Source organism: Triticum dicoccoides, chromosome 6B (assembly GCF_002162155.2).
Source record: "Triticum dicoccoides isolate Atlit2015 ecotype Zavitan chromosome 6B, WEW_v2.0, whole genome shotgun sequence".
NCBI lineage: Eukaryota > Viridiplantae > Streptophyta > Magnoliopsida > Poales > Poaceae > Triticum > Triticum dicoccoides.
In genome coordinates this window covers 28392423-28402621 of record NC_041391.1, presented here as the reverse complement: position 1 = coordinate 28402621, position 10199 = coordinate 28392423, and the positions used below count along the sequence as shown (strand labels likewise).

The following is a 10199-nucleotide window of genomic DNA, read 5'->3' as shown; positions in this document are numbered from 1 at the left end:
CCACCAAGGAGCACAAGCTGTTCCGATTCGCCTTCTCGCCCTTCTATAGCATCAACGGGGACGACGTGGACCAGAGCGTGTTCACGTTGGACACGGTGCTGCCGGCGGCGGCGGATGGCGCCAGTGCTCGTTCCTCTCTCAGTGTCCCCTGCTGGTCACCTTTCACCCGTTGCTCATCCAAGGCAAGCTCTACTTTGTTAACCCGGCCAGACAGTCCCAGAGAAGCCCCGGAATCCTGACGGGTTGCTGGAGGTCGACGAGGCGACGGAGGCGTGCCGCACGCACCGTCTTCCGTTCGAGGCCGACGAGTACCACCCGGCCTGGGACCCGTTGGTGAACGCCTGCGAGATGGGCGGGCGGCTGTGCCTCGCCGTCGACATCCTGCGGGGCGTGCACACCACTGTCCGGAAGATCCAGTTCTGGGTACTCATGTCTTCGCCGTCGCCTCCCGACCGCGACAACGGTGAGGCACGTTGGGAGCTGCGCTATAGCTTCCATGCTTGCGGCCACTACGTGTTCGACGTGCCAAGGAGCGCCTGGTTCGACCACGCGGAGATGACATTGTCTTACAAGGACTATGAGGTCTTGTACAAGCATGGCACGAGAGGACGCACGCCGGAGCCATCTCCGGACGCTGATTTTCCGCAATGTGACCGGCGAGTCCAGCTGCCGCAAACACCGTCCAACTGCCAATGGAACATCTTCGGCGGTTATCGCCCCAGCCTGCTCTCGCCTCTCGCCTTGACACCGCCACCATCCTGTTGGGACGGCAAGGAGGAAAGACAAAAATTCGAGCACGCCTTGTTGCTTACACTAGAGTGAGTCACACCAATGGAAGCATCACACATACGCTGAGCTAACTAGCTCAAATATGATGGCAACCATTAATTCTCAACTAGTGCATGATCAAACTGAACATTCATGGTTGCTTCCTTATTGTTTTTTATTCTTTTGAGAAACTAGCTTGCTATTGGGCCTGGGCGGTATGTTTGGTTTGTGAATTGCCAATGGAGTTTGCCGCAGTAATCTACAAGTGGGAACACTGTCCTCTAAGTGATCAAAATTGTTGTGGTAGATACTCCCTCCTTCCAGAAAAAAATGTCACTCTGGCATTTTTGCAAAAACATGTCTCAAAATTTGCTGCAGTGCAATCTTTAAGAAGTTTGCTGCAGCATGGAGTATTATCTACGTTACATGCTTTTCTGTTTCTATCGGCTGGCGTTAAAACCGCCCGTTTAGATCACTACTTTAGTGATCTAAACGCTCTTATAATTATTTACATAGGGAGTATGTCACATGCTTTGCTGTTCGTATTGGCGGATGTTAAAACCGCTCCATGGACGGGACCGACAGGTACGGCGCGTCAATACTTACTGACAGAATCGTTCCATAGTTTCTCACAAGCGACAAACAGATAAAGAAACAGTGAACCACAAAGGGAACCCTATAACAAAAAGTACTCAAGGCATCGTACAAAAACATCTTCACAAACCATCACATTCACACATTCAGCAATCTCCCATAGCTTAGCTTCCTTGCAAACTGTCATCATCCATGCTCTCAACCCCATTCAATACAAAAATCCATAGTGCCATCCTCTCCCGTCTCATCACTAGCTGGGATCTCTCTCAATCATCTCTCTATGCTGATTTAAGTTATCAAAATTCTTTCTTTCTTTCTTTCTCAACATCATTTTTTGTCCAATCTCCTCCATTTTCTTGTCCAAACTGGCTGGACTTGACTGGACCTCTTCCATATCCAAGTTAAAGACCGTTTTCACCTTTTTCCTCCGCAAGTGCCTTAACTTCAAAGCACATGAAAATAACAGTTTTCTCCCTCCCTGCTCATTCCTGAATCTTTTAGGATCTGTCACATCTCCGTCCTACCGCAAATTCTTAGAGCACTTTCCATCGAGATTAGTTAACTCAAAGCAGTCAGTCTACTCTATACAATGCATACTCTGTACATTGCACTAAGATTAACTAGTCTGCCCGCTTTGAAAATAGTTTGGTCATTGCATAGGGGAGCCTTCTTACGCTAGTGGGCGCTGGGGTGGTTCCAACCAACACCATACTCTTTGTCTGCTTCCTCTTGGGCCTCGTTCACAATCCTAGAAAAAGGTTATTGAAAAAATCTCGAGGTTAATTAGTCTCGCTCAATAGCAGCTACAAGAAACACTCACTCAGGGTGAGGATCCTAGCAAAATATTACCTCCGACCCAAATTAATTGCCTTAAATTTGTCTAGATACAGATATATCTAGACAATATCTAAGACAAGTAATGCAGCACGGAGTAGAAGTTACCTCACGCCCTACACTCTGCTTATGGTACAACCGATGTTAATTTGCATACAATTGAACATTTTAATAAATGCTTTAAGAAAAAAAGATCCTAATGCAACACTCTAAAACAAGACTAAAATTGTCAAACCCAGAAAATATAGCACAGATCTCAAATCAACGGTAAACCGCACTGGGCCAACTTGTATATTTGTTGGGGTTCACTTCATTACCGACTTCATTTTTATCCATTCCCGCCACGTATCAGGTTTTGCCGAGGTCCCGATCAATAGAGAGCACTCAGCAAACTTCTGAAACTAGGCATCTTCGTCGATTCCAGTAGTGTACACAACAATATGGAATGAAGCATTTTAGCAATATTGTAACAAGAATTATTTTTTCCTAATGCAACGTTCTACAACAAGACAAATATTGTTAAACCCCGAAAATATAGCACAAATCTCAAAGCAACAGTGAATGGTGAATCCACATGCACATATTGGTTCCGTGCATGGCAGAATTGTTGTTCTCCACAAAAAAGAGCACCAATTCTTACTTGGGTTCGATTACTATTTTAACCAGGGAATGAATTCCTAAGGAGTAAGGACGACATAGTTGAACCGAAGATCCAAAGATAGACGAGGAGGATACATGCTATGCATGACACTGTCACTGCCAAAGGGGAGCAAGAACAGAGCCCTACATCTCGGTACTGCCACGAGTGGGTCCCATCTTGTTGGCCAGGTGGCGGAGCACATACTTCTTCACCTTCCCGGTGGACGTCTTGGGCAGCTCGGTGCGGAAGATGATGGTCTTGGGCACCATGAAGTCCGGAATGCGCCCCGGCTCCACGCGACCAGCTCGTCCACAGTCATGGTGCAAGCTTCCTTGAGGCTCACGAACGCACATGGTGCCTCCCCCAAGAACTCATCCGGCCTGGCCACCACCGCCACCTCGTTCACCGTCGGGTGGCCGCACAGCGCCGACTCCACCTCCATGTTGCAAATGTTGTCCCCGCCGCTCACGATCACGTCCTTGGAGCGGTCGCAGATCTCCAGGTAGCCATCCGGGTGCATGACCATGATGTCCGAAACCACCCATCGTCTCCGATCGCCGCCTCGGTCACCTTGCCGTCGTTGAGGTACCCCGGCATGATGCAGCTTCTGTGGAGCATGATCTCCCCCATCGTGGATCCATCGCCGGGCATGCTGCGGCCTGTTTCGCTATCGAGGGTGTCCACCTCGGCCATCACCGGCGTGCGCAAGCCCTGCCTCGCCTTGAGCCGTGCGCGCTCGGGCGCTGGCAGCTTATTCCATTCCTCCTTCCACATGCACGACACCACCAGCACCCCGGTCTCGCTCAGCCCGTACTCGTGGCTAACCTGGATGCCAACAGCCTCGACTTACTCTAGAATGGCGTCCGGCGGTTGCACGCCGCCAATTAGGACTTGCACCTTCCCTACTGCTGGGAGCCTTCGCACGCCCTCTGGTGCGTTGGCCAGCACGTTGAGCATCATCGGCGAAGCGCGGAGGTGGGTGACGCCGCGGCAAGCGATGGTGGCGTAGGCCTCAGCGGCGTTGACACGATGAGGGGCTTATTTGGCGCTTCGTTCAATATATTCTCTTCAATTGAATTTTTAGGATTTGTCTAACATTAAACATCTTGACTCTTGAAAATCCTATAACTATGATTATGTTTTAATGGAGGGGGTAATTTTGAATCTACTTTGTAGATGAGTTTTTTTTTTTTGCAGCTTAGCTTAATTCATTCATGGTTCCAGAATATCTTCTTGGTTGCAAAAAATAGTTAGAAATGTGTATGAGTATATAGAATGTTCAAAAGCATGACAAAGATTGATGCCCCCTTTTATATGTGATTTAGAAATATCATTATCTCGAATTCAAATAGTTCAATGCACTTTCTATGAATTTGAATATTTGAAACCACTTTTATATTGAATTCAAAATGTATGTTAGTTCGTAGCTAACAATTTTGAATGTATATCATGTGTGTTTTTATGTATAATGTGCTTGACACTGACAGCATAGAGTTTACTCACGTTTATATATAAATTGCAAAAGCCATGCATTGTCTGGATTTCAAACCACTTACACTATGGATTAATAATGTGAAACGATACCCTACACATGCTCGAATTCGATAGAGTATGGATGTTTGATAGACCAATGTTTGTTCATACATGAATTGCAAATTTCATGATCCCATCTAAATTTTTTAATACAATTTATATTTTAATTTAAAATGTAGAACAGTCTTTTATGCGTAGATGCACTCTCCCTCGGCTCCTCCTCATACACATGCTAATTTTTTCTCTGGCGCATATGCGCACACACTATATATACATCGGCCTTTCTCTCTCACACATGCTCGCACTCTCTCCCGGGGTCTCTCTCTCTCTCTCTCTCTCACTACTATCTATGACTATTTTCACTAATCTCAGTTACAAACACTATTTCTCTCACATGCATACGCATGCACAGTCTCTGACGGCCCTCTCTCTATACATATAACTGTCTACGTGTCTCTGGCACGTACACTATATTTAGGCCTCTCTCGCACGCATTGTCTCCCCCTCTCTTACTAGTTGACGGATATGGTTCCATCAGATCATTCGGTAGAATATCCGTGCCACAAATTCTTAAAGCACTTTCCATTGAGATTAGTTAACTCAAAGCAGTCAGTCTACTCTGTACTTTGCACTAGAGCTGCTCACGCTAAGATTAACTACTCCCCCTGGTTTGGAAGTAGTCGTTTGTCATTGCATAGGGGAGCCTTTCTATGCTCGTGGTAGTGGGCGCTGAGGTGGTTCCAACCAACACCATACTCTTTGTATGCTTCCTCTGGGCCTCGTTCACAATCTTAAGAAAAGGTTACTAAAAAATGTCGAGGTTAATTAGTCTCTCTCAATAGACACTCGCTCACGGTAAGGATCCTAGCAAAATAAAGTTAGCTGACGCCCAAAACTGTGCTTATGAAGTTATGATGCAGTCGATGTTTATTTTCATACAATGAAACATTTCAATAAATGTTGTAACAAGACAAAAATCTTAACACAACGTTTTAAAACAAGACAAAATTTGTCAACCCAAGGAAATATAGCACAGATCACAAAGCAACGGTAAACGGTGTACTCATGGCCAACTTGTATATTTGCCAGGTTTCAATTGTATACTTGCCAATATCAGGTTTTGCCGAGATCCTGATAGAAAGCACTCGGCAAACTTCTGGAACTAGGCATCTTCGTCGATTCCAGTAGTGCACACAACAGTATAGAATGAAGCATTTTAGTAATATTGTAAGAAGAAGAAAAAAATCCTAATGCAACGTTCTAAAACAAGACAAAAGTTGGCAAACCCGGAAATATAGCACAAATCTCAAAGCAACAGTGAACAGCAAATCCACATGCACTTATTCGGTTCGGTGCATGGTAGAATTGCTTTTCTCGAGAAAAGAGCACCGATTCTTACTTCGGTTCGATTACCATTTAACCAGAGAATAATGACTAAGAAGTAAGGAGTAAGAACGACATTGCTGAACCGAAGATCCGTAGATAGACAAGGAGGATACATGCTATGCATGACAGTGTCACTGCCATGGTGCTGACATATGGCCAAAGGGGAGCAAGAACATAGACCTACATCTCGGAGCTGCCGCGTGTGGGTCCCATCCCGCTGGCGAGGTCGCGGAGCACGTACTTCTTCATCTTCCCGGTGGACGTCTTTGGCAGCTCGGCACGGAAGATGATGGTCTTGGGCACCATGAAGTGCGGCATGCGCTCCCGGCTCCATGCGATCAGCTCGTTCGCGGTCACGGTGCAAGCTTCCTTGAGGCTCACGAACGCGCATGGTGCCTCCCCCAAGACCTCGTCTGGCCGGGCCACCACCGCCGCCTCGTTCACCGCCGGGTGACCGTACAGCGCTGACTCCACCTCCATGCTGCTGATGGTGTCCCCGCCACTCACGATCACGTCCTTGGAGCGGTCACGGATCTCCAGGTAGCCGTCCGGGTGCATGACCCCGATGTCCCCCGTGTGGAACCACCCGTCGTCTCGGATCGCCGCCTGGGTCGCCTTGTCGTCGTTGAGGTACCCCAGCATGACGCAGCTACCGCTGAGCACGATCTCGCCCATTGTGGATCCGTCGTGGGGCACGCTGCGGCCCGTTTCGCTGTCGAGGATGGCCACCTCGGCCATCACCGGTGTGCGCACGCCCTGCCTCGTCTTGAGCCGCGCTCGCTCGGGCGCCGGCAGCTTGTTCCACTCGTCTTTCCACACGCACGACACCACCAGCCCCCCGGTCTCGCTCAGCCCGTACCCGTGGCTGACCTGGAAGCCGACGGCCTCAGCCAGCTCCAGCACGGCGGCCGGCAGCTGCGCGCCGCCCGTCAGGACACGCACCTTCCCTGTTGCTGGGAGCCTCCGCACGCCCTCGGGTGCGTTGGTCAGCACGTTGAGCACCATCGGCGAGGCGCAGAGGTGGGTGACGCCGTGGCGATCGATGGTGGCATAGACCTCGGCGGCGTCGACGCTGCGGAGGCAGACGTTGGTGCCGCCCACCATGGCCATCCCCCAGGGGAAGCTTGACCCGTTGGCGTGGAACATGGGCAGCGTCCACAGGAACGTCGGTCGAGCGGGCACCGCCCAGTCAATGAGCGAGTTGACGGTGATCAAGAAAATCCCGCGGTGGCAGTTGACCACCCCTTTGGGCGCCGACGTCGTGCCGGAGGTGTAGTTGAGGATCATGGGATCCCACTCGGTCGCCGGCCGGACCCAGGTGAACTCCGGGTCTCCCTTCTCGAGAAGCATCTCGTACGTTGTGAGTACGGCCAACTCATGAGTCGTCGTACTCTCCTCCTCGTAGTAGGGGTCCTCGACGAGGATGACACACGGCGCAGGTTGGCCCCCTGGGGGAAGAAGGCGGAGCGCGTCGGTGAGGAGTGGCAGGAACGCCGAATCGGCGAACATGATCTTGGCGCCGGAGTGGGCGAGCAGGACGGCCACCGTGGGTGCGTCGAGGCTCGTGTTGATGGTGTTGAGCACCGCGCCGCTCATGGGCACGCCGAAGTGCATCTCGTACATGGCCGGCACGTTGGGGAGGAGCGCCGAGACCACGTCGCCACGGGAGACGCCGAGCGACACGAGCGCGGAGGCGAGGCGGAGGCAGCGTCGGAAGGTCTGGCTCCAGGTCCAGACGACGTCGTGGTAGACGACGGACCGGCAGCCGCCGAACGCGGTGGCCGCGCGCTCCAGAAACCCCAGCGGCGTGAGCGGGCACGCGTTGACGGAGTTCATTCCCAGCTTCTCCATGGCTTGTTGGTTTGCTTTGTGAATCTCGGACGGTATAAAATGTGCAAGTGCACTCTGAGGGACATTTGAAGTAGGATTTATAGAACGGTTCGGCAGATGGCATGCCAATCAATGGAAAGACTGCCAATCAAAGCGTTTTCGCCCCTTCCCATTGGTGATTCCCCTACATGCTTCCCTAGCGAGCCCGTGGATTCGCCTCCACTCTGGCTGTCGCTCCGGTGGCCGGTGACGGGAAGGGAATTCCAACACTTTCGGTTCGTCTAGTAGTTTAGGCTAGGCTTTGTTAGTCCTTGTAGGTGAGGCACTCAGACTGATCATGGCACTTTGTCTTCCAAACTCCGATCCTCCTTGGGCTCCTCCTTCTGTATGTAGTCGATAGAGCATCGACGTAGATTCATGTTGTCTTCTTGGGGCGGCGAGAATAGGGTTTTTCGTCATGCGTGCGTGATGGCGAAATTTGTCGGTGTATAAAACATGGGTGTTTCCATACCCTACCTTATGCACATACAGTAGTAGCCTTCCCGACGGCAAGCCCTTGCCGAAGGATGATCCTGATCAACAATCAAGACTTCGTTGTTAAAATCATGAAGAAGACCTCCAAGTAGGTGATTGAGAAGTACTAAAGTAGTGCTGAAGACCAAGACTAACCGGCAAGCTCCGTGCCGGCAAGCTCCCTCTGCCTCTCTACCGCTCCACCTCAGCGATCAGCTAGTCGCTTGTCAATATGTCTCGAGCGGGCAGGTGGTTAGGTGAGGCTTTTCAAGGCACGTGCCAGCACGCCGCCTAAAGATCAACTTTATTGACACTTGTCCCAGAGGCGTGTCAAAGTAATAGAAGGTCGTTGGGCTGACGGCACATACGGAGAGGCATTTCCTTGCGGTCGTTCATCCCAGCATGACACCTAACAGTGCATTCAATGCTTCTATCCTAACCCATCATACTTAGGTATTTAGCACTGTAGCAACTATTCACCTCATGTATTTACCATTTTGTCACCGTGGTAGCCCATTTGTCTATAATAGGAGGCCCATGGGAACCTTTACAAAGGTCGACACTTTGCTCAATTGCACTAAGTAGCTGCACTTCCCGCGCACCTTGCCGGCAAGCCGCGCTCTCTTGTAACTTGAGCTCACACATATTAATAATCCATCAAAGCAGGAGTAAAGTTTTACGCCTCACGGCAGCCCGAACCTAGGTAAACTCTATGTTTGCAGTGCTGGATCTGCTCTTTGTGCTCGTCGATTCCCACAGCCGAACCGCAAAGGGGCCTTTGCTGGTCCCATGCATTGTCGTACCTCGACAAGATTTGATGTTAGTTGCTTTAGATCTATTCAAGGTTTCAACTGCAACGATTGCAGCTTCAAGGCGTTGGTCCTTAGGGCCACTTGCACGAAGAATTTCCAGCCGTCATCGACAAGGTCGAACAGGCTATGGTAGGGAGCGGCGATAGCGCGCGTCGATGGTCTAGAGACCACAATGAATTTTTATTATGTATGAGGTGCATTGTACTTCTGATGAAATTTTATAATATATCTGATTATTTTTCAGGAAAAAGAGCAACATCTTGGATAATTTGTTATGTATCTTTATCTTATACGTAAGTAACCTCAAAGTTTGTTTTGGGTAAGTCAATTTTCTGGGCCATTAGATTCAGATCCAATGACCATCTTTCTTTCTTTTTTGTTCATCTTTTTTCCTCTTCCAACCATTCCATCTCCCACCAAATTGCAAATTCAATAAACTTACATATAACTATCATGGACAAAAATAATAATGAAAGGATCCAAATCCTATATATACCTAAGAGACTCATTCCCACTAACTTATTTATCTCAACATGCAAGCATGTCACCTCATCATACAATTATGAATGGGATAAGGCCCACCCCAACACGCAATCATGCATGCGAAAAGACCCACCACAACATTCAACCATGCATCGGAAAATGTTTTCATTCAGCTATTCGACTTATATTTCATAAATATTGTTACAACTACACATAATCAAATATAGTAAGTCATATGTATTTTAAATTTTTGTTCTCGTGTTAGCAACCCAAATTTTCTTCAACCAATGCACGCAGCAACGTGCGAGGTATCCTCTAGTTTGTTATAAGATCCATACAAAGCAGCCCAAAAATATAACAAAAATTACATAGAGAACCTTAGACCACCCCCGACGGGCCACTATCACCGCTCCCCTATCGGAGCCATACTAAACTTGACGATGATAGACAAGAAGTCGGATGAGTGCCCCATAGCCGCAGTAATCACCATTGAACCCTTGAAGCACCAAACACCAAAGCTTGCCACCGCGCACATGTGACTAGAAACACTAACCTTGTCACCCTATGGAGAGAGCCAAAATCTCACTAGTAGAAAAACGACCTAATGTGAGACACATTAGTGCCGGTTCGATTTTGGCCCGGTACTAATGGTACCATTAGTGCCGGTTCGAACGGCTATGCATTAATGCCGGTTCGTTTTGAACCTTTAGTACCGGTTTGTGCCATGAACCGGTACTAAAGGGGTGGTGGCAGGCTGGCGTCAGGCCGGGGCCCCGCGATCACCTTTAGTACCGGTTCGTGGCACA

General features: G+C 49.2%; 1 protein-coding gene and 1 pseudogene across 1 annotated transcript; both read right to left on the bottom strand.

The window, feature by feature from the left end:
- Positions 1-2979: 2979 nt before the first annotated feature.
- LOC119320621 lies at positions 2980-4775 on the bottom strand (annotated as a pseudogene).
- Positions 4776-5670: 895 nt separating this feature from the next.
- On the bottom strand, positions 5671-7623 carry LOC119322189 (probable acyl-activating enzyme 5, peroxisomal). Its single transcript, XM_037595684.1, has one exon. It carries the CDS (start codon positions 7604-7606, stop codon positions 5936-5938), a length of 1671 nt encoding a protein of 556 aa, XP_037451581.1. The 5' UTR covers positions 7607-7623; the 3' UTR covers positions 5671-5935.
- Positions 7624-10199: the final 2576 nt, after the last annotated feature.

Bases quoted from the DNA above. Each gene is read 5' to 3' on its own strand.
- LOC119322189 (XM_037595684.1), bottom strand. From the start codon at position 7,606: ATGGAGAAGCTGGGAATGAACTCCGTCAACGCGTGCCCGCTCACGCCG.